At 33.2% G+C, this 24,493-nt stretch overlaps 3 protein-coding genes across 3 annotated transcripts; all 3 read right to left on the bottom strand.

The window, feature by feature from the left end:
• Positions 1 to 153: 153 nt before the first annotated feature.
• On the bottom strand, positions 154 to 11,257 carry LOC140045364 (eukaryotic translation initiation factor 3 subunit C-like). The gene is made up of 21 exons (XM_072090223.1): positions 11,220 to 11,257; positions 10,630 to 10,803; positions 10,074 to 10,269; positions 9,388 to 9,504; positions 9,170 to 9,221; positions 8,821 to 8,879; positions 8,482 to 8,594; positions 7,980 to 8,121; positions 7,317 to 7,579; positions 6,775 to 6,871; positions 6,311 to 6,423; positions 6,024 to 6,147; positions 5,542 to 5,782; positions 4,993 to 5,186; positions 4,433 to 4,558; positions 4,154 to 4,307; positions 3,501 to 3,744; positions 3,214 to 3,279; positions 2,872 to 2,959; positions 2,491 to 2,770; positions 154 to 2,015 (listed from the first exon to the last, which is right to left on the bottom strand). The coding sequence occupies exons 2-21, from the start codon at positions 10,794 to 10,796 to the stop codon at positions 1,990 to 1,992; spliced, it is 2,862 nt and encodes a 953-aa protein (XP_071946324.1). The 5' UTR covers positions 10,797 to 10,803; positions 11,220 to 11,257; the 3' UTR covers positions 154 to 1,989.
• A 293-nt stretch (positions 11,258 to 11,550) lies between these two features.
• LOC140043914 (RNA N(6)-adenosine-methyltransferase mettl16-like) lies at positions 11,551 to 16,368 on the bottom strand. Its single transcript, XM_072088401.1, has 8 exons — positions 16,282 to 16,368; positions 15,547 to 15,889; positions 15,031 to 15,171; positions 14,376 to 14,634; positions 13,956 to 14,025; positions 13,472 to 13,561; positions 12,516 to 12,683; positions 11,551 to 12,344 (listed from the first exon to the last, which is right to left on the bottom strand). The coding sequence occupies exons 2-8, from the start codon at positions 15,872 to 15,874 to the stop codon at positions 11,793 to 11,795; spliced, it is 1,608 nt and encodes a 535-aa protein (XP_071944502.1). The 5' UTR covers positions 15,875 to 15,889; positions 16,282 to 16,368; the 3' UTR covers positions 11,551 to 11,792.
• A 149-nt stretch (positions 16,369 to 16,517) lies between these two features.
• Positions 16,518 to 24,438, bottom strand: LOC140045363 (Golgi SNAP receptor complex member 1-like). The gene is made up of 7 exons (XM_072090222.1): positions 24,400 to 24,438; positions 23,722 to 23,830; positions 20,746 to 20,833; positions 20,055 to 20,326; positions 19,675 to 19,704; positions 19,248 to 19,330; positions 16,518 to 18,773 (listed from the first exon to the last, which is right to left on the bottom strand). The coding sequence occupies exons 1-7, from the start codon at positions 24,425 to 24,427 to the stop codon at positions 18,649 to 18,651; spliced, it is 735 nt and encodes a 244-aa protein (XP_071946323.1). The 5' UTR covers positions 24,428 to 24,438; the 3' UTR covers positions 16,518 to 18,648.
• Between the last annotated feature and the right edge of the window lie 55 nt (positions 24,439 to 24,493).

The following is a 24,493-nucleotide window of genomic DNA, read 5'->3' as shown; positions in this document are numbered from 1 at the left end:
CCATCACTGTTCTGAATTTAGTAACCATATTGTTAATAAGTTTGTACACATTGTACTGGAGTAGAGGTATATTGATTCTAATATGTTGTATAACTTCCAGTATATAAAACACCCAACACCTGTGATGAGAAATGTTTTACACAAAGACAAAAACTACAATTTTATGACTATTAGAGATTTATTTTAGATATTCAGCAACTCGCTTGATAATTTTTTAATTGATGATTTTTATAGTAGACATTTTCTGAACTTCTCACTCACTCACTTTTTCTCACAAAGCTGTGTTATGGAATATTATTATAACGATTCTGTTATGAGAGCAGCATAGTGGTAGCTGTAATGTTTCCGAAATGATGGCAATATCAAAATCCTTCCTTTGGGGCTTTAATGTAAGTGCTGCTTATTATAACCATTTTTAATATACAAGTATTTTGATTAGTCAAGTTCAAAGGTCAACTAGAAAGTGAATAAATTCTCTGCATTTGACCCAAAGGTCATCGACTTAGTAATAATATTTATCGTATTCGATTGGAAACTTTCGTCGTTGTATATATTAAGATTCGTTGAGTACCTTTTGTATTCGAATAATAATGTAAATGTTAAGAACAATCTCAATGCTAAAAATACTCTGTTAATTAAGTACCCAATGGAAGTATACTTAAAGCCTATTTTACACTAGGCGAATTTATTCGCGCGACGCGAATTATTTCGAGGATACGCATGCGCTGTTTGTTTTTTCCTTGAAACGTCACCTTCGCTGCATCGCTCTAGCAGCTCGCAATTTTTCGCCGCGACGAAAAAGTGAGTTCGACCAGTTTTAACTTTTTCGTTGATCGTCGCAGCGAAATAAAGCGCAAGCCAATCAAATCGATAGAGATTTCGACGTCATACTTGTAACCTGACCAGACCTGACCTTTTATTCCTCATCCCCCCCCCCCCCCCGAGAAAAAAATGGATGAAAATAATAATAATGTCATGGTTCGGTGATACTAGTACTACTAGTTCAATTTATAGTAGTACAATTGATGCTACTGATATCGAGGAAAACATCGAAGAGCCAAATTTTGCACTAGAATTTGACAAGGAACTGTTCTTGGAAGTGGTCAGAAAATATAGATGTCTCTGGGACACTCACTGTGAGGGCTATAAGAACAGGCCGATAAAACAAACTGCCTGGGTGAAAATAGGGCAAGTCTTTAACAAAGACGGTAAGTAGTACTAGGCCTAGCCTAGGCCTAGGTATACTACTGTTCTATAATTTTAGTTTCGTAAATAAAAATATCAGTCTGTGATTAATATGAAAACGATGGTTAGTTGTCTAACATTCACTGCAGCCATTTTAATTTCGCGCTAATCACCGCTAATGGCGCGAAAACTACCGAGCGAATCGAATCACGAATTGCTAGTGTAAAATAAAATATACAATCGCGCGAACTTTTTCGCGGCGAAATAATTCGCGTCGCGCGAATAAATTCGTCTAGTGTAAAATAGGCTTAATGGAAGTATACTCAACGGCAAAACTCCCAATCGAATACGACATTTGATTGGGTTAAAGTTTCAAGGATCTCCAACTCGTTTTGAACACAAAGCTGGAGAGACTATTCCATTCCATTCGTGCATGAATGACCATAATATATTTCAATGTTTGTACTGGGCTAAACCCTTGTCTCAGTATGGTATTGATATTGCCATGATAGGTCCATCATAGGGCTAAACCCTTGTCTCAGTATGGTATTGATACTGCCATGATAGGTCCATCATAGGGCTAAACCCTTGTCTCAGTATGGTATTGATACTGCCATGATAGGTCCATCATAGGGCCAAGCCCCATGATAGGTCCATCATAGGGCCAAACCAAAATTATATAGCATGATATAATAGAACTAAAAAGAATATATGATAAATCATATTTTTAAAATCTAAATATTGAAGATCGACAGTTAGAGCCGTGACTGGTGGTTCTACATATTCTTGCGGGGTGCACTTTCATCAATAACGTTGTTGACGTCTTCGACCTGAAAGATATATAAGAAATGAAACAATGTAATTAGTATCATCAATCAATAAAACAATACCAATCAATAGAAACAATACCAATCAATAAAACAATACCAATCAATTAAAACAATACCAATCAATAGAAACAATACCAATCAATAAACAATACCAATCAATAAATCAATACCAATCAATAAATCAATAAAACAATACCAATCAATAGAAACAATACCAATCAATAAAACAATACCAATCAATAGAAACAATACCAATCAATAGAAACAATACCAATCAATAAAACAATACCAATCAATAGAAACAATACCAATCAATAGAAACAATACCAATCAATAAAACAATACCAATCAATAGAAACAATACCAATCAATAAAACAATACCAATCAATAGAAACAATACCAATCAATAGAAACAATACCAATCAATAGAAACAATACCAATCAATAAAACAATACCAATCAATAAAACAATACCTTGATAATTGGAATTTCTGTTTCCACCGTACGAACGATTTCCTCCAGTGTAGCTACGGTTTGAGTAATTCTTGTTTCCGTATTGTTTTCCACGTCCTTGTTGTCGACCCTCGCGATCGTCCATACCACGACCTCGGCCTTCACCGCCGTGCTCAATGAGACGTTCATTGTTATCAACAAGATTGTTGGCTTTCTCGGAGAGCTGTAGCGCCAGAGTCTGAATGCGTGTCGGCTCGCATCTGTGCATGACGATTGTTGCGGCTGGTTCATCCCATGAAGCCTGAAGACATTGATTATTAATATTTAAACATTATTAACATTAATTTAGATAAGAAAGTAACTAAACAATAAAATACTAATAACTAAGTTTTTATTACTTACACTTAACTCCTCACCAATGATCATCTTACTTATGATACTGTGGACGACGGCTTTGTCAACTTCAAAACGTTCTGACAGTGTTACCATGCTGTCAAAAGAAATATATATATGTATTTCTTGTATTGTACTCTGGTTAATGTGGTTCATTTGAGGAGGACAGTGTATGAACTCACCTCACCTGGGCAGTTTACAGATTAAAAAATAATTATTTCCGTTCGCTTAAGTAACAATATCTATGAATGGTATGTGATCAAACAGTGTAACAAGGGGGTTAAGGTAGAGAGGAGTAAATATTAAAGGTCCTCTCAACTACACAAATCTGTAAAAAATGGTTGTATTTACCTGATGGAATCATACACACTGCCGTAAGTAAACAAGTATGTTCTTAAACTCTCCTCTTGGATTTTCCTACAAATGAAACAAATGCAGTAAATAAAGTGTATAAATTATTTAGTGGAAGATAAATTGTTAATGTTAATTAATAAATAAATTTATAAATATACTTCTAAAGCTCTGCCTACACTATCAAACTCTATATATGACAAAAAAATATGATGTGCCCATATATGGACATGATGATGTCATATCGTAGACAGAGCTTTAGATGTATATTTATCCAGTGTACCCACCTTGTAAGAAGCTCCAGAACCTCATCCCTATTGTGAAACAAACTCCACACCTTTGTCATCATCTTTTTATTGATCAAGAAATCGCGACAGGCTTTCCAGTCACCGAGTCGCATAGCTCGTGACGCTGCCATGACGTGTTCACGCATGCTCTCTGGAGGCCCGACGAGAGATTGACGTTCACTCAAGCGCAGCTGGTGATGGAAACTTTTGCTGATCATTCTGCGACGGATGTCGAACTGATGGGCTAAAAAAAAAAAAACAATTATATTTAATAATAATGTATTTATAACTTTATTATCTATCATATATGTACAGTATTTCCAGAACGTTTAGCGGTAGGTTGTCTATAATTTGTTTTTTTGAGGACATGATTTTTCCTAATATTTAATGAAAATGCTACATTAGTTACAATCAACCTATGCCAATCTAAAGCTTTGTCTACACTATCAAACTTTATGTGTCAAAAAAAGGTGATGTGCCTATATATGGACATGAATGATGTCATATCACTACCATATTTGGGCATATCACACTTTTTTGTAAAAATAGTTTGATAGAGTAGACAGAGCTTTAACGTTTTAATCAGAGGACTCGTTTAACTATGGTAAAATTCATCTAATTCAACTGATGCAAGCCAACTGCAGTATACTTACATGCCATATAAGGTATCTCAATGAGCATTGCAGACACTAGATAAGTACACTCCAGTAATTCCAAGTTGATGTGCATGTGAAAGGGCATTTGTCGTCGTTTTTCTATCTTCTCCTGTTCTGGACTTCTTTCCATTTGCTTCTGCATCAGTAAACCCTAAAACAAACAGGAAACTAGTTTATTTTTCATGTTGACACCATTTTTAAATTACACGGTCAACCCTTAATAGAGGTTCTTAAGCTCTGTCAATTGAAATAAACTTATAAACTTGTATTGCTCACCTGAGCTAAAAGTTCTTTTGCTCGCCCTCCACTCTGGATGTCTAGCAAGGCATTGTGGGCATCTTTTACGTTTCCATGACGAAAAGCACAAAGACCTAGTTGAACCAATGTTCTATTGTACAGAATCTACCAATTAAAAAGTAAAGAAAATTGTATAAACTACATTTACCCATTTTCCATTTCAAGACAACACTGTTTGTTAAATAATCAAAAAGCATAGAAAGAATGTAATGGCACCTTCCTTTGAACAAGTATGAATGAGTATGAGGACTATCAAACTACTGACAGAATATTGGTAAAAGACGAATACATATAGAGAAAGGGTACACTAGTTTGACAAAAATTGTGTCTAAATGTGGTAGTGATGTGCCCAAATATGGTAATGATGTGCCCAAATATGGTAGTGACATGCACAAATATGTAGTGATATGACATCATCATGTCCATATATGGGCACATAAAGTTTGATAGTGTAGTGTAGTGCTTATGTATTCTTAAAACGATAACAGAAACAAAATACAAAAATACAAAATATTACTATAAATATTAATGTTACTTACCTGTGTTGGAATATCAGAATGAGTAATAGTATCTTGCAAGTGTGACATCAGCATAAGGTCACGCGCTTGGTACCAACGATCGTGCATGGCGTGATGGTAGATGTGACACAACATCGCTCGTGTACGAATACGATTTGTAGAATCCTTTGTGTAGATATATTTGCACATTCGGTCCATGAAGTCAGCAACGTCCTCTAAGCAATAGAATATATTTTGTACGTGGATCATATCAGAATGTTTAAATGTTTTATTTATTGTATTCATTTATGTTCTGTATATTCTATTGTGTGAAACAATAAACTTGAACTGTTTGGCAAGTGCAAAATTGCATAATGGATATAAATGAAACACCAGATGCGGATCCAGGATTTTGGCATATAAAGTGTTAAATAAAGTGCTGAAATTTTGCAGTATTTTTTAAATTTAGGGGGAGGGGCCAACTGGGCACCACACTGGTTCCGTCCATGGATCCAATATTTTTATTAGGCAGTATACATGTATTGTAATACTAAATAATGGAATTTGAATTTAAAATAAATATCAACTAACCTTTTGGTGTCTCTGGTTCCTTTTTGGTGACCTCTTCTTTATTCTCTTCATCTTTCTTCTCATCTGTCTTTTCTTCTTCTCTCTTCTCCTCATCTTTCTTCTCTTCATCTTTCTTTTCTTCTTCTTTCTTCTCCTCATCCTTCTTTTCCTCATCTTTCTTTTCTTCTTCAACATCTTTTCCATTTTCTTGCTTCTCCTTTATGTCTTCTTTCGACACTTGTTTCAGATTTTTATAGTCGTACTATTAAATTCCGATAAAAAAAATAATTCAAAATTCATTCAAAATCAATGGTTAAAAAGTCGTGAGGTAATTTTAATTACGATTACATTCAATCGTTGCCTGTTATGTAACGTTTGCGTTTAATCGTTCCCTGTTTACGTACCAAATCGTAACAGAATGGTAATCGTATTATAATGTACAGTTTAAAAAAAATGTTTGCTTTCATTAGTCAGGCCACCAGTGTACATAAACAACAACTAACCTTATAGTACATATGTTCAATTTGAAGTAGGTAGTTCCTGCAAATTTCTGCTGGTGTTCCTTTAGCCTCAATGTACTTTTGAAGACGAGTGATAATAGAACAGATTTTCTGCTCATCTTGAAGTCTAGGTATCAAATTATAATATAAAGAGAAAATAAATAAAAAAAAAAAAAGAGAAGCATGTATTTAAAAAAAAATGTTATTCCTTGGTCATTTATTGTTTTTGGAGAGCATTTGAAAGTGAATGCAACTGCACTAAATGAGAATGAAAAAAAAAAAAAACCTACCTTCTGACATATTCAGTTGAATGGGCATCAGTATTCTGAAGTATTTTGACATACTCCTTGTCAAGTCGTTCCACAACAGTCAATGGACAACCAGAAATAGCATACGGAGCAGTCTATACAAATATTGGCAGATGTGTAAGTGGGGTTTAACAAACTATTGCAGCTATGTGTACCTCTACATTTAAAGCTCTGTCTACACTAGTTTGACCCAAAAAAAGTGTGACGTGCCCAAATATGGTAAGTGATATGCTTAAATATGATAGTGATGACATCATCATGTCCATATATATTGGTAGACAGAGCTTTATATAGTATATCAAAAGACATTTTCAAATGGTTATGTGACCACTGAAATAGGATATACGATATTGCCTTTCTTAAATCATCATGTCCATTTTGTTGTCATATAAAATTTGATAATGTAGATAGAGCTTTATAAAAAAACCTTGAATACAATATATTACCTCTAATTGTTCATGATCCAGTGGTACATCATGAGAGAATTCAATGTCCATGTTATTTGAGGCTATGTCAAGCATTTCATTAATAAACTCCAAAAAGCTGAAAAAATAAAATAAACTTTATTTAAACTAATCATTTATATATCTAGCCATAAATAAATGTAAATGGCGTTTAAAGAAAATGTATAATATAATAAACAAAAATTCATAAACAGATATAAATGGCCTTTGTTAATATATTTAGGTAAATTGCCAAGGATAACCAAGTAAGCGAATTCATTCACTATCCTTTTAAAAGGTGGTAATCCTGTTCACAAGACAAACATACACAAGATGCTCTACATAAACAAAGTCTTATTACAAGTCTTTGGGAAGTGGAGTTGTAATTTGTAGTTAGAAATAATCCAGAAATGACAGGACTTGAAACCAGGACCATTGGATTGGTAGCCAAGCATCATAACCACCAAGCCACAACTCCACTCCAAAACTCCACTTAAATGGCATTTCCTGATTTAATAGATTCAATATTGTAATATTTGGCTAACCTGTCCCACATATTATCTTTCATACAACTAGCCACATTTGGGTTGTAATCAAATATTGAGGATCCTATATTCATTAGGATCTTCAGGTCCATTCCAATTCCTAGTTGATTCTCGCCGGAAATCTTCCTCAATTCTCGTAGCATGTTAATTTGGTAGCTGCGATCAGTCCCCTTCTTGCCACGTGCAGCGGTGATCTCGTTCAACTTCTTTAGGACGAGTGTATGCGTGATCTCGGCATCCTTGGCAAACATCTTGGGTTTTTCCTGATACACAAAATTTATCATTTATCATAATTACCATGTACAGAGGTCCTTTACACTGGAAACCTTTACTTAAATGTGCACTACACAGGGCTTGGAATTCACGCTAGCAATTTAACATTTTGCTAGTAGATTTTTCATTATTTCTATTTTTTAATTTTGTTAAAAAAGCTTAAGCATATGATTGTCGAGTTAACAAAGTACTAGTAATAGCTTGGCCTAGCTAGGCCTACACCTAAATTCAGCTTTTTGTAGAATTTAACTATTTTACCAACAAAGTTGTATTGCTAGTTAGGCTGCTGATTTTGCTAGTTTACAACAAGGTTCCTAGTCGAAAAAAAAAGAAGAAATTTTGAGCGCTGACTACACTACAAAATTAATTTTAACTTTTAAGATTGCTTACCGAGTGAGCTGGGATTCCTCTGACCTTCTTCCAGCCGCCATCATTGTCTTCTTCTTCTTCTCTTTTCTTTCTATCTAATTCACGCTGTTGTCTTCTTTCTTCCTTTTCTCGTTGCTTATCCTTATCTGCTGGTGTTTTCTCTCTAAATATTAAAATAGTTTCCTTTTTCTTAAAAAATCATCCCAAAACCGCAACTATAATATGATCCCAAATTGTTGAAAATACATCCGGTCAACCCAAGTTGTTGAAAATACATCCGGTCAACCCAAGTTGTTGAAAATACATCCGGTCAACCCAAGTTGTTGAAAATACATCCGGTCAACCCAAGTTGTTGAAAATACATTCGGTCAACCCAAATTGTTGAAAATACATCCGGTCAACCCAAGTTGTTGAAAATACATCCGGTCAACCCAAGTTGTTAAAAATACATTCGGTCAACCCAAGTTGTTGAAAATACATCCAGGTTAATACATTTGTAATATTTTTTGTAACAATAACTTACTTTTTCAAGAAATACTCAGCTGTAAACGTTCTTTCTCCTCCTTCGTCATCAGAAGATGACGAAGATGAAGAATCGCCGTCATCAAAAAAAAAATCATCTTCGTCATCAGAACCCTGCAAAAATCAAATATTATATTTTAATAAAATGATCCATTTAATTTGTGATAATTCTTAAATTTCCTAATTTCATCTAAATTCATACAATATATTATATGATGTATTTTTGTGTGGGTCCCTAATGATCAGCTTCGGCTGGATGGACCACCCTCGTAAAATATTGTTGATATAAATAAATAAATATAGAATAAAACATACATCAAAATAAATGAATTACACTTACAAGAGGTATCCGTTTCTCTTCAACTTTCTTCTCGATTCTCCCAGTGTCATCATCAGACGCTAACAAATAAACAGATGTTAATGTTAAAAATTTGTAATAATATAGAGTAGAAATCCTAGGCTGGGAAACTCCTATTCAAGGGACACCTCTATTAAGAGGACACTTTCTGTGAAACAAACAAGTAGCAATATGTTTTATCACTATGGCCAACCTCTATTCAATGGACACCTCTATAAAGCCTTGTCTATCAAACTTGACAAAAAAATGTGATGTGCCTATATATGGACATGATGATGTCATATCACTATCATATTTGGGCATATGACTACCATATTTGTTAAATACTTACATTCATCTTCATCATCATCTCCACCTTTCTCAGCATCGGAAACATCAGGATTCTACATTAAAAAAAAAATCATTAAAAAACCTTAAACTTAAGTTGGGGGTGGACCTACACCCAAAACAACCACCACCTCATTGTGGGTAGAGCTGACCTTGACAAAGCAAAAAAATAGTTCCAGAACATTAAGGTCAAAGGTTACAGTCAAAACATGATGGTCATACCTCTCTATAAGCTTTGATTTCCTCATCAATATCTCTGTTATGTTTCTTCAATTTGTGGCGTAGTGTTGCAAGAGATTTACCGTTCACTTTGTTGAATTTACGCTTGTCCTCCCAACACTGAAATATTACAAAGACAAATGATTCAACTTTGACATATGTATAGTATTAAAAACAAAGCTCCCCTTCAACACAATTCTACAAGTTGTGAAGATCAAGAAGTAGTAGGTCAGTGTAACTTTGAATTTTAAAAATTAATGTTAAAAGTTTCATATATCTGTATTGATAAAAAATTATTAAAACAATTAATAGTATTAATAGTATTTAAGATTTTGTTAATGCACTTGTCAATTGTATAACCCACTATACGACCCCGAGAGAGGTGCATCAATTGTCCGATGTGCGTCATACCTTATGAATAGCATGACACACACATGCGTAAAAAATATGACTTATCTTTAGGTGACCATGACGCACCCATTTTGACGCACTGTGACCATGTTGTTCATGATATGGTGGGTGGTAAAGTGACGGACATCGACACACCATTGATGTGACGTACCATCTAAGTTTTTTGACGCAAACCTGCATCAATAATTATTTGTAAATGATGCACCTCTCCTGGGGGTCATTTAGGGGTCAATTGACAAGTGCATAATTAGTCTAGAATATAAGTTAAATAATCTCACTTCATTTATAAAATCCTCAAGTTCAACCAGAGTTCTGATGTAAAATCGTGGCAGTTTTTTATCGTCAGTACTCAGTACGGCTTTGTTCTTCTGGAAACATTTAAGAAGATCCTCAAATCCGGTAAGCACTTTTGATATATCTTTAATCTTCTTGTGATTTTTTATTAACCGTATAACATCATTGATTTCTTCAAATCTGAAAAAAAATAATATAAATAAATTATGGATATCAATTATTGGACTTGCTGTAATGTTTTTGATTTTCTTTTTATGATTAATGTGAATATTTAGATGTGTCTGTCACTTTTTATAATGTTTCTCCTTAGGGAGGCAAATTAATTTGAATGTATGTATTTATAACTCAAATCATTTAAAAGACAGATTGATGTATGAAAAAATAAATTTTTAAATGGTTACTAACTACAAATGAGTCCGCATAAGCCCACAGTAGCCACACATAAATAAAGCGTATATCAGGGGATGACATATTAACATAAATATTATTCATTTTTTTATATTATTAAATTATCAAAATATTATTGACAAATTAATATACTTTTTGTCTTTTGCACTTCTAACTACTCTCTTTGTGTCTTCTTCATCATCACTAAACCCAAAGCGTGTTGTCGTGGACTTGGTTGGCGCTACTTGCGGTACATTGTCTTCTTCTCCTGATGAACGGTCACTCTCTGAGGACGATCCGGTTTTGAAAAAACCAGACATATTGTTGCTGAAACAGTGAAAGAAGAATGGAAAATTCAATTCAGACTCATTTTTATTTAAATTTCTTGAGAACAAAAATCAAAAAGTTTCTAAGCAAATCATTTTGTATTAATTTAAATCCACCAAATACTAGACCGAATTAATACAGTACCTGTATTAAATTTAATTGTTTTACCTCCGATTTCCCAACTGTATCTGGGCGGGGAGGAAGGCTTCGTTCGTCAAAGGAGGACCGGCGATTTAGGACGTTTGCGAAATTAATTAAACCGGCCTACGGTTTATATCTCTCACGAAGCAAAAATACACAACTAAACCTTACTTAATTATGAGCATATGTTTATTGAAGTATTCATTTTATATATTACTCACAATAATTATTAAAAATTACTTAATAAAATGTAATTTTTATTCATCAAAACTTACCGTATTGCCGCAATTACCCAGCCTACAAAACCCGCGTGTGATTGTGTTAAAGTCCGCCCTCTATAGTTTTTGTGGAAAAGAGGCAGGGAAATAAAAAATACTGAATATTAATAATTTTATATTAATTATAACTTATTAACTTAACTAGTACTTCGACTGTATTAAGATTGTTTTTACTATTTATAGCCTATTACTTACTAATTTGCTGACAAAAAAATAAACATATTATCAGTTAGGCCTAGTACAGTACAACAAAATATAAGTATAACAAGTGCTTTTAGTATCTTTATTAAAAATATAATCAATACAAAACAATCTTTCTGTTATGTTTTTAAACTTAGAAAAGAACTTTGTCACATTGCTTATAAAAATACTGGACGGATTTTTAAAATATAAAAATAACGCAACTAATAAAAGACAATCAGTAATCTTAACTTTTCTACTTTCTAATTAGCTCTGTCTGCACTATAAAACTTTTGGGAACACTTTTTATTTATGTTAGTGTAGACAGAGCTTTAGAAAATAGGTTAATATAGATAATAGTCAATTTCCTTTTGGTCAATAAAATAAATCTTAGAGAAGCTGTTGTTGAATATAAACTGAAATCTCTCGCTTGAAAAAGTTTTTTAAATACTGTCCAAACTGATGCATGAACTCTCGACTTTTTCCGTCGATCCAACTCAATTCCACCAAAATATTGCCGTCTTCCATTTTAATTGCAAGAACACATTTAAAGAGGAAGTCCATTTTATCCGCATTGGATTGTCCAACTGCTGCTCCCTCTATAGTTTGTGATTTATCTCCATGGTTACTCGTGTGTGCTACACCACTCATTGTATCATATCCACTGTTTAGTAAATCATTGTCTATCATATGATCTTTTTTTAATAGTTCATTTTTCTGATCACTTTTTTCAGTTTCTCTGATGTCTACAGCATCATTATTTGCACATCTGTTTGTAAATTCTTCTGTGTGTTGTTGCTGTGCGTCTGTTTCTGCAATCGTATCTCCCTGCATTCTCTCATTTTGTCTTCGTTTTTGTCTTTGTTTTGACCAAGTGTTTTTTGTTGCCGTCACTTGATACTGATACAATGCGGTTGTACTCTGCATTTTGTTGAAAGTTATCTAAGAAAAAAAAAGGATAAAATTATGAGTGGGCTGTTTAAAATGTTTGCCGCACGTATACTCCCTCTATAGGTGCTACTGATAACACGGTTATTCTGTAACCCCCGCAATTAATTAGTCACAGTTACTCTTACACAAATTAATTACAAATTGCTAATGGTTTTTCCTTACTTCAAGATTTTTTAAACATTTCTTGACCTCTCTGCAAAAGAACTTGACCTTGTTCAGTTGACCTTTGACCTTAGGATGGGCACTGAGTACCTTCTCGATATATTTTTGTGGTACAGGTATTCTTAACGGTGGCCTCTCTTTAGATGGTTTGGGACGTTTCGCAGGCGGCTGTAGATTAAAAACACGTACCGGTAATTTGACAAATATTCAGACTTATTATCAGTGTAATAGTCTATTCTACAAATCATATATAAAAATTGAAAAGACTGTGTATGAGCATCTTGCCTCTACCTATGATCGCTATAGTAAATCGTTTATAAAAATTAAAACACTGCAGGGACCGTGGTTCGTATTTGTGTGAAGTTTTAATTAATACGGGTTTGTGTTTATTTGTGTGAAGATGTTATCTGTATCCGTAACGTACAAACACCATCTCTGGTTATCTGTATCCGTAACGTACAAACACCATCTCTGGTTATCTGTATCCGTAACGTACAAACACCATCTCTGGTTATCTGTATCCGTAACGTACAAACACCATCTCTGGTTATCTGTATCCGTAACGTACAAACACCATCTCTGGTTATCTGTATCCGTAACGTACAAACACCATCTCTGGTTATCTGTATCCGTAACGTACAAACACCATCTCTGGTTATCTGTATCCGTAACGTACAAACACCATCTCTGGTTATCTGTATCCGTAACGTACAAACACCATCTCTGGTTATCTGTATCCGTAACGTACAAACACCATCTCTGGTTATCTGTATCCGTAACGTACAAACACCATCTCTGGTTATCTGTATCCGTAACGTACAAACACCATCTCTGGTTATCGCGTACGTTGGTTAGGTTCATGTACAAAAATATTAATTTATAGCAAAGTGTGCTTTTTAGACGTTATTCTCTGATGTTAAGTATGTTTTAAACAAGAATGAAAAAAACCTGCATACCAGTATTTCAACTTCATCGTGAAACGTCCAAGCAACTCCCCATCTCATTGTACGCCCTTGACAGAATTCAGTCGTTGTAAAATGTGATATCTACAAAATAAAGTATAAATTGTTAAGCACACTAGCTATCCAACCTATAAAGCTCTTTCTGCACTATCAAACTTTATGTGATAATCATGTCATATCACTACTATATTTGGGAATATCACTACTATATTTGGGCATATCACTACTATATTTGGGAATATCACTACTATATTTGGGCACATCACACTTTTTTTGTCAAACTAGTTTGATAGTGTGTAGACAGAGCTTAAGATTTGAACATAACATCCATTGGCCAATAGTAGAACATCAGGGTCAGAGGTCAAGCCGTGGCTTAGTATGACTTTAGTTTACTCTTATATATACTTTTTAACACATTTTAAAGAAAGTAATGAATATTTATCAGCATAAATAAATATTTGTTTTTCTTTAGACCTACCTTATGTTTGTGAAGATCTTGTTTTATCAACGGAAGACTGGCTTTCTTACCAACCATGGAAGTGAACCACCTTAGTAATAAAAAAAACACACTGATATTACAAGTGTTATATAAATTAACATAATTTGGATTCATAAAAAACTCCAAAAATTAAGGTGAAATTTTAATTTGATACAGTGGAATGTAAATAGCAAGATTTTTAGTCTTTTTGAAGACAGATGTAGAACAAACAAGTATTAAAGATGCACAAAGATTATACAAAATAAGAATTTATTGAAATTTTTTTATTTACTTTTTAAAATACAGCAAAAAAGTAAAAGGCTCCTACAAACAGAATGTTGCAAATTATAAGATGAAAATGTTGTAATTTTTTGCTAAATTTTGCTAAATAAAAAAACAAATTGTTAGTATGTTACTTACAAAACTTTGTGTCTCAATTTAAGACTATCTTGGATCATTCTTTTAACAAACTCTACTTCACCTCCGTCGGCAATGCATTCAATCTCGGCGGCAGTGCACACCGACTTTGGTTCAGCTCTGTCCATGCTGCGAGACAGTATTCCTTGCGCTTCTAACATGTTACCGAAGAATGGTGGGTTACACATCGTGAAATGGTAATCTGGTCGAGGATTGTCCGCAATGATTTCCAACAGCATTGTATTTTCTACTGCTTCATATACTAGGATGAAGTTAAGATAATATTATGTGTCTATCAGACAGCAACAATAAGTGAATTCGATAACTCCAGAGGGCGCCATATTTAAAAGGTAAATCAGGACAAAAAAGTTCCATAGGCGCGAGGCTAGCACGGTGATGTAAATTTACATCCTAGATGGAAATTTTCGTTCCGATTTACCTTGTAAATATAGCGCCCTCTGGAGTTATCGATGTCGCTTATATAGAGTAAGTGTGTTAATGATTCAAACACCTATTTATAAATGTTCAATATTGTTATTGCATAATAAATTTTCAACATTAATGCCAATTAATTTTTAATAATTCCTAGTTTCCAAATATTGATTAATTAATAAAAGCTCTTATGGTAAACCAAAAGTATAGTCATAAAGTGTTTCACCTGTAATAAAGTTTTCAGCATTGTTTTCCTGTACATTTTCTTTTGCATATTGAAGAGACAAGGAATCAACTTCAGACGCAATGAACTTCCAGTTATTCAGTTTAAAACCAAGAAGTGGATAGATACATGATGAGCCACAGCCTGAAATAACAAGAGTTAAAATTAACAGAGGACATAACTTATAATCTGTCTACACTATCAATCTAGTTCAACACAAAAAGTGTCATGTGCACAAATATAGTAGTTGTAGTATGACATCATCATGTCCATATATGGGCATTTTTTGTCACTTAAGTTTGATGTGTAGACAGAGCTTTAGGATGTCATTAAAAACACCACCAAAGAATGTCACAATATATCTTCTGGTAAGTATAGAGATTTGATCACTTTAAAATCCATTTTTATTTCAAGACATTTTATAATCAGTATTCAATTTTTTTTGTTTTTTTATAATAGAATAAAATATTAAATTGAATGAATAAATTAAAAAAAAATTGATATAAAAAAATTCCACACCAATATCAATGCCAGTAATCTGTCGATCCAATGGTATATCACTTTTTCTCAGCAAATCTTCAATCCAGAGAATGTAGTTCAAACGTAATGGCACTGTTGGAATTATTCTATCAATCGGCAGGTGAACATCCAAGCCAAAATCCTCTTTCAACAGAGTGCAGGTCAATGAACGTAGAGCTTCTGGATCCTTGAAGTCTATGTTAACTTTAGCAGACGACGAGGTCAATGTATGACTTTTGAAGTCTGGGTATTTCTCGCATAGTTTTGCAAAATCTGGTGGGTTATTGAAGTATATGTTTCTTGGATGCATAAACTTATTCAGTGTCATTCTACTGGAGTAGTTCTGTCACAAAAAAAGATAGGTGGTGGTCAATATTTATTAATAATAATGTTATTTATTATTAATATTAAATTATTATTAATATTATTGGTTTTTTTTCGCAAGCAAAATAAATATGAATACACAGTACAAACAAAACAACACATTTCATCGATAAACACCGAATTTCCACGGTTTAAGAAAAGCTAGGCCTAGGCTTTTTTTCTGGTCAAGCTTCCCCACTTTCCTAGCTACTCTTTACCATACATAAACCACCATAGTCCATACTGCAACACCTGACTTTGTTAGCTCACACAGTAGGCCAAGTTATATGACTGACATTAATATGCATAGACCAATTATTTTATGTAGTCTATAACATATTTTGATTATTCAACAGATTTAGTTATACTTACATTTTTAAAATGTCAAATTGAACAAACCTTTCTTCTCCTCATTATCAACAACACACGACGAACGACGATCAACAAACGTCGTTCAAAGAAAAACATGTGTTTTTGAAAACACGACACGCGCCCTCTATGCATAATAAACTTTTCAGCAGTCGATCGTATTCATAGTCCGAATTCATACAATAAAATAAAAAAAGAAACTAAAAATCAATCTTATTGCAATTTAATATTATTCACAAACTACTATATACGTTACATATTTACATTTTGCACAATTAAGACAATTTAACTACACGTAGGAGAAAAAAAGAAAAAATTTCAGTTAAATTAACAAATTATATTTCTTAAAATTTAAATTTCCTAATCCAAAAAATGTTTTATTAAATTAACTAAAATATGAACACAATACAGGTGGGTCATTTACATATCTTCTATGATGTAGGATGTATTCAGTTTTTTAATTATTTAATATATATTAAAGATGGTATGAATAGCATTTCTAACATGTTTCTACACATAATGATCAACTCTATGACCAAAACAACAACAGGGGATTTCACGATGCCCCTTTTAGCTTTATATCCAATTTCAAAATAATATTTTTTCATGATTTTCTGATGAAAGTCTTTGAATACAGGCTAACTTAAACAAGTTCAGTGTAACAAATAAATAAAAACAGATTTTCAACAATATATTCCACTCCTACAAAAAAAAATATCTTTTAAACAATTAAATATAGGAATAATATATATTTGTAAAAGAAACTCTTTAAAAAGAAATTCACCAGATATTGTATGAAACAGATTGTAATGTTTTGAATGTGTCCCACACACCCTTTGCAATGTGGATGAGTGTTTATTCATATTTTACAGCCAATAGAAGTGTACTACAAGGTACCATGTCTGATACCAACTGACTTACAAACGTTGTGAATAACATTTGAAAATCTTTCACCTACTGCGTATAAATCAAACCTTTTGTTAACCATTATATAACTTGGATGCAATAATGTTTACAAATTTATTATTTTTAGTTGTGTCGCATAATCAAACATAATTGTGTCAAGTATGTGTGTGCTCCACCACCTAGTGTTTTAAAAATGATTTCAAAACAATATTTTTCCAATTTATAATCAATACAATAATGCTTAGCGTTTGGTTACAATTTTTCGATACGCCTGTTCGATATTTTTACCTCATGAGATAATTGGTATTCAACAGTCACACTTAAGTGAATTTATACTATCCTTATGTTATCCCTTATACTAACTATTTCACTTAAGTTAATAAATATTTGTGGCATTCACTTGTACCCTTTCACCGAGCAAAACTCTGGGGTGCACACCATACTGAACAGCAATGTTCAGGAGTGAGTGAGTGAGTGAGTGGCCGAGCGGTTAAGACAGTGAAACCGTAATTAAGTAGCCATAACATCGGCAGGGGTTCGAGGCTCACTCACTCCATGGTTCTGGTGGTAGAACGAGTCTTCTCGGATAAGGACTATAAACCGTAGGTCCAGTGTACACATAGCTCATGCGCACTTTAAAGAACCTAGTACATCTTTCGAGACGAGTAGGGGGCTACCTCGGTGTACTAGTCCACACAAACACAGCCACTGTCACACACAGCCACTGTGCAAATTGGGACTGGGCCATTTTAGAGGTGTTTACCACCTGTTGGTCCAGATCCTTCACTAACTGAGTTAGTAAGAAGTCGAATAAAAAAAAAATAAAAAAAAAAAAAAAAAAAAAAAAAATGTTGTCCCGGTGTGGTGTGTAAAATCTGTTTGTTTTGGGGATACTAGATAAAAGAATTATAAATGTGAAGTGTTTCCCTAAAGCTCTGTCTACATTATCAAACTTAATGTGACAAAAAAATGTGATGTGCCCAAATATGGACATAATGATGTCATATCACTACCACATTTGGGCACATCACACTTTGTCAAACTAGTTTGAGAGTGTAGACGAAGCTTTAGTGTGATTAGTAATAAAGTCCCAGATTATTTTTCTGTAGATTTAGGAAAGACACCAAACAACTTAAGTCCACTATAGCTGACTTACTTATTATTATTTTACATAATTCTATATGGTTAATCTTCTATACACTTGGGTTGTATTCCAAGCATTTTACTTTGTGAAGATTGCTCTCTAACCTCTTTGATTGTCCTGTTTATTTTAGGCAATCAGTCTAGAACAAATCTGCTTTTCACTCCATCTGATACCTCACCGTTTGCCAAATTCGACATGCTCTCTTCTTGATACTCCCTGGACAACATTATAAATGCTCTCTTCTTGTCACTCCCTGGACAACATTCTACATGCCCTTCTCTCATTACCCCCTGGACCAAATTCTACCCCTCTTCCTCATATTAGTGAAATGCATAGAGAAGTAGCAGAATAATACATGTTGCTATAACACTACCTAGAATAATTGAATCTCGTCTTTTTCTTAAGTTTATTCTCTGGACTAAACTATTGATAACTGGAAATCGATCTGAAAGTTTTTGGTTAAGGAATACATTATGGAATTAATGGAAAAACAAAATTGAAAGATTAATGAAAGTATGAGTCTCTTATTTCTTGGTTTCTTCAAAGCAAGTGTGAGACCTCTAGGAGTTGTTCTGTGACATCACATATAAATACTACACAATATTACATTTTACCAGTTAAGCTCGGTCTACACTATCAAACTTTTATGTGACAAAACAATGTGATGTGCCCATATATGGACACGATGATGTCATATCACTACCATATTTGGGCACATCACACTTTGTTTATCAAACTAGTTTGAAAGTGTAAACGGAGCTTTAGTGTGATTAGTAATAAAGTCAGAGATTATTTTTCTGTAGATTTTGATGTGCAGACATGATGACTTCACACCACTACCGTATTTAAGCACATCACACTTAAAAAAAAAAAAAAGTTTGATAGTGTGGACAGAGCTTTAGTACTTTTCAAAGGATACTGACCATATTGGTCATAGAACCAGTGATCTTGCGTAAGGTACTTCGTTGTGACATTAGGTTTTCTTTAGTTGCTATGGCAATACTGTCAAGATAAACAAATACATTTTAAGACAACAAAATTCATTAACATTTTTTATTTATTTGAGAGCAAATTTAATTTAAAAGTCAAATCAACTAGCTGATACGACCAGATTTAAGCAAGGCAATCTAACTACAGGACACTGAGCTTGCCTTGCCAAGATAAGAACTCGTAACATTCCTTTGATCTTATGTCTGGCTGCGACAAATAACAGTACTGTACTATGTACATATTCTTCACAGTGTCTGTTAATGGGTGTGGAAGTGATCGTGTGGCAGCCACACATAAACAGTTTGATCCTTTATCAATTCTATGAAATTACAAACATGACAAAAGCTTATACTCACTTAATTGTTTCATCTGTTAACCTATCAGAGCTGAAAAACAACATAGAATAGTGTAATGCCATTAAGGAATAATTTCACTAATTAAGGTATAACATCTAGTACATAGTTTGGCATTTTTACAAAATTAAAATGTAAAAAATTAAATTAATATGGATAATAAAGATCAGTGACTGTATCAAATCACACTAAAGTGAGATATTTCCTTTAAATAATTATTTCACTTAAGTCAATAAGGTATATATTTAAGAATTTTCCTTAAGTGATATTTACATAGAAAACCAAATTGAAAATCAGAATGGGGAATATGGCTATTGTTCTCTATATAATGAAACATATTGGTATAATACAACAGATTTATGAGATGTAGGACATTGACATACTTCCTTAAATGCTCATGTTCCTTTAGATACATGTCCGTCCTCCTATTCAGCCCTGATGAGTTCTTGTACGCATCAATTTCCCTTCGAACCGACCCCAACAGATCTTCTCGCTCCCGACACACGCTAATATTTGTTCTCGTTTTCTGGAACTCGTGCGAGTAATCCTGGAGAATGTCTCGGTGCCGTTGGAGCGTGTGCAGAAGTGCTGCACTCGGTGATAACGATGATACACTGTTTGTGTATTCCGACATACGGTCATTTACTTCTGTTAACTAGAAAATCAACCAATTTATCAGATATTTAAATAAATGAGTACACATACTGAAGTATATACAAATAATTGCAAAATTGAGTTATCTATCTTTAGGTAAAACATTACAAGGGCCCTGGATATGAAGTTATGCACAAATTAGGCCATGAGATTGCACTCGGAGGTATATAAATTACCAAAAATATTTCTCCTCAAATCTAGCATAAATTAGGGATAGGATTTAATTTAATTTATTCATTAAAAAAAACAAGGACAATACAAAGGTACAACACCAAAATAATGAGAAACAAAAGACAGTGAACTAAATCACTGACGTCGAGTGGATCCATTAGTCAAGTGGGAACCCTTAATTATATTTGTGTATGGGATTGTACTGCGATACGATATTCTGTATTATTTTGTATTCAAAATTGTTAATACCTTTGCAAGTAATTGTTCAATCTCCATTGACATAGTTTCAAACATTCTGTCGCTGTTGGAACCTCCAAGAAGGGGTGAAGAATCAGAACTGGAGAGGAGAGAAAAAGTATTGTTTTTTTTTATGGTGAGATGTCCTTATTTTTAATATACAAGTTTGCAATTCATGATAACCTCAGGTGAATTTTATTACTACATATCTCTTTATTGCAAAATGATAAACATTGCTCAACTTATTTGACAAAAAGACCAACTAAAATGCTTCCGCTTGTCTGGATTTGGCCTTGTAAATGAAATATAAAGTAATTATTTAACAGAAGCTAGATAGTTAGAGAACACATTCATTTAGACTAGACAAAAAGTAGTGAGCCCTCTAGCGGTCATTTGTGATTTCTGAGATTCATCGAAGCGCGACAACATCACCCGGAAATGATGTGAATTTAAAATTTTAATAGGGTTAAACTCTTTTAACCAATTGAAAGCCTTAAAATTATAGTTCCTTATGAATAATTCATGAGAATAATTAAAGCAAGGGTTGAAGAAGCATGTGACTTGGTTTTTGGAACAGGATAGCAGTTATGATCGTTTCAGGTAATCATTGAATTTGCTCTTCTTTTTGTTAGATTTTATACGGTTTTTATCAATAATAATATTGTACATTTTTACGAGACCATAAAAAAATTCCTCAATTTTTGAGTAAACGAGTGACTAAATAAAAAGTTACTATGTAATGTAAAGATTCGTTTGACAAAAAATGGGCATGTTGATATTTTCAGGTATTTTTTAAATGGCGATTGAAATAGGTAAACAAATCACATGTATAACGGTGGTTTGTGCGAAGCTGGGCCTAGCCTTGATGGTCCAACGCGTACTGCGTGTTAATCAATGCGTATAGATACACACGTAGTCGTTTAGGCCAATTTTTTACATGTTTATTTATTAATATTAGGCCCCATTCTCATTTATTTTAATTAATGTACTGAATGTACCACACTTTACAACTCTATATAAATTAGATTTTGTACTTGTATTAAATTCAAACGTTTTATGGGATTTAAAACATTAAGCTAGGCCTTGTAGTAGGCCTAGGACCACATGCTAGGTTTTTCAGCCTAATTTATCATGCAGTATACCTCTAGCCCATCTTTCAAATACATATTTAAATTAACATACTTTTTATATTTCTATATTTTTTATAGGATCTGACTCCAGAAAAAATTTGCATCACTTGAAAGCGGCTATTTATAGACAGCATGTTGACATTCAAAAAAATTTGACCAGCTCTTATTAATTAAATGTCTTTTAAATTAAAGGTTTTCATTATAATGAAATGTACGGTGACAGAAATTTAAATGATTCTCATAATTGAGGTTTCTCATAGATTTAATATTGAAGGTAAATAAATAAAGCTGTTTGTTATTCTTGCCTTTAGAAATAAACATGTTGTTAGTACTATATTATTAGGCCTAGGCCATTATACAAATTAAAACTAAAAAATACAGTAATCATATTTAAGGCCTACACAGCAGTACCTTACTTGATTTGATTTTTTTCAAATATTTAATTGATGAAATAAATGAGTTTGACTTTTCAATTAGTTGCCATTTTATTAGTTTCTGTGTGTTTTTATTTATATTCTTAAAATAATTGTATACAACAACTTTAAAGTATTGCGAAGTGATCAAATTATAGTAGGCCTATTTGTATGTTATTGTCGCTTAAAATTATGCAGTTAAAATATTTGATTTTAGGGTGACAGAAACGGTTAGGCAAGAAAAGAAATAAATGTGGTTATTTTGTTATGCGGTAAAAACAATTAAACATAATTTACCCCTAATGCATGTAAATGTAGAAAACATTGCTTATGTTAGCGCGACCGAAACTCGCTACTGGGAATAGAGCCTGCAAAAGCGACGCGTACACACCTACTCGGGCACCGGCGGAGCGCGATCGATAGTAAATATACCCGATTTCAAATGGTCATAAAATTCTTTTAAAAAATATCAACATTTTGATTTTTTGAAGATTAAAAGTAAAGATATTGAAATTTAACATACTATTTACAAATATGTATTTAAAAATTCGGAAACAATTTTAGCGTGATATTAAAACAAACTTTTTAGAGTTCCGCGATTTCCTACGCAGGATTTGTTTGTTTTCATTGTTAATGGGCGAATGTTACCTAAACTAGAATCGTTATAAATCTTTTAAATTTGTATTATAATTAATTTCTTTAGTATTCTTAGTAACATCGAATGTCTCTAATTAACTAGCAGTTATTTATACTAACTGTTGTTCAATAATAAGCGTGTATGAAGTGAAAATCTATAGTAATAATGTTCTTAGTCAGTTCGTCTCGCTCGCGTGAAGTCTTCGGGTTTCTCAATACCATTCTCAGCGGTAAGATAGGCTCGCGCTAATGTTTAAATCAAAAGCGCTCTCAAAACACTTTTTGTCCAAAATTCGCAATATGACGTGAGTGTGAGAAAGACCAAAAACAACATGGATGGCAAACATAAAAAAGGAAACAGAACTTTTCACACGCGGACCTATACACATGCTTGCTCAAAAACGTACTGAGTGGCGAACACAAGTGAGACGCGCAATGTCTAACAACGATTAGCGTTTAAGATGAGATAGAACAATATTAAATGAATATAGCATATTTTACTTTTAGACCTAAAAAAACATTTACTTGATGATCAAGAGGAACAAGTCCAATTATAGTCCAGGAAGCATGAGAGACCCATTTAAAATGTGTAATATATTTTTGGACTCAAAACAATTTATATTCTTATATTTTTGTTATGATGTGTATGCTTTCTATATGTGTCTGATATTTTATATTGGACAAATAAATGCTGTGGAAAGCAGCACACATTCATGCTCCACGGTGTGTTCTCTTCAGTTTTTATTAGTGTTATTCCCAACTAAAGTCATTAAAAAATTTCACTGAGTTCCTTGTGATTAGATACTTACCTATTATAATCATCATCTTTTTGTGAACTATAGCTGGTACCCAGTTTACTGAAGGATACCAATTTTAAATCCAACTCATTTTCCAATTGACGAGCTTGTTTACGAAGATCTGTACAGAACATATAAATAAGAATATTAAGACAGTCATGAGACAACACATGTTATTATTATTGTAAGATTAAGATTTTAAAATGCACAAACCAAACCAGTTATTTATATTTATAACTCCATGACCAAACAGACATAGGCCTAGGCCTAATAATTAATATAATACTAATAATTATTAATAATAATAATATTCAATCTTATTTAGATTAAACTAAATATTATCCTACTGGGCCTAGACACTACTAGGCCTAGCCAACGATCATATTAAAATAATAGGATTAAAACCTTTAAGAAAAGTCTAGGCCTAATCTCAAGCCATAAGGACTCGGGTCGTTCGGGCGGAGCGCGGCAGCAGTAAGGAAGGTTTGCTGCACTTCCACGTCATCTCGATGTGTTAGTGTGAAGTAGGCCTAACGATTAGGGCCTGACAAAAACAGTCTGTAAATTACTAAATACATCCTGTACAACAAAGAAAATAATCCAGATATCTATTTTAGATCTTAAACTCCATAAATCAACATAAAAATAGTTATAACATAATTTATATTCATATTTTTTCGACATTTTTACCTTCCCATTTGTTTCCTCCGTGCGCCATATTTCTGAAAATATTCGTCTTCGTCGTCTTTTTTCTTTAAAAAACGACAGACAGCGCCCTCAATTT

Source organism: Antedon mediterranea, chromosome 3 (genome assembly GCF_964355755.1).
Source record: "Antedon mediterranea chromosome 3, ecAntMedi1.1, whole genome shotgun sequence".
Taxonomy (NCBI): domain Eukaryota; kingdom Metazoa; phylum Echinodermata; class Crinoidea; order Comatulida; family Antedonidae; genus Antedon; species Antedon mediterranea.
This window is presented reverse-complemented; position numbering and strand designations above follow the sequence as displayed.

Coding starts and splice junctions, on each gene's coding strand:
- LOC140043914 (XM_072088401.1), bottom strand. CDS start 15,874: ATGACACTGAATAAGTTTATGCATCCAAGAAACATATACTTCAATAAC. Junction 15,172..15,546: donor GATTACTGGCATTGATATTG/GTGTGGAATTTT, acceptor TTGTTATTTCAG/GCTGTGGCTCATCATGTATC. Junction 13,562..13,955: donor AAGATCTTCACAAACATAAG/GTAGGTCTAAAG, acceptor TTTATTTTGTAG/ATATCACATTTTACAACGAC.
- LOC140045364 (XM_072090223.1), bottom strand. CDS start 10,796: ATGTCTGGTTTTTTCAAAACCGGATCGTCCTCAGAGAGTGACCGTTCA. Junction 5,783..6,023: donor TTGAACATATGTACTATAAG/GTTAGTTGTTGT, acceptor GGAATTTAATAG/TACGACTATAAAAATCTGAA. Junction 2,960..3,213: donor AGTGTGTATGATTCCATCAG/GTAAATACAACC, acceptor TTCTTTTGACAG/CATGGTAACACTGTCAGAAC.
- LOC140045363 (XM_072090222.1), bottom strand. CDS start 24,427: ATGGCGCACGGAGGAAACAAATGGGAAG. Junction 23,831..24,399: donor CGGAGGAAACAAATGGGAAG/GTAAAAATGTCG, acceptor TGTTCTGTACAG/ATCTTCGTAAACAAGCTCGT. Junction 18,774..19,247: donor TTCTATGACCAATATGGTCA/GTATCCTTTGAA, acceptor AAAAACTTTCAG/ATCGATTTCCAGTTATCAAT.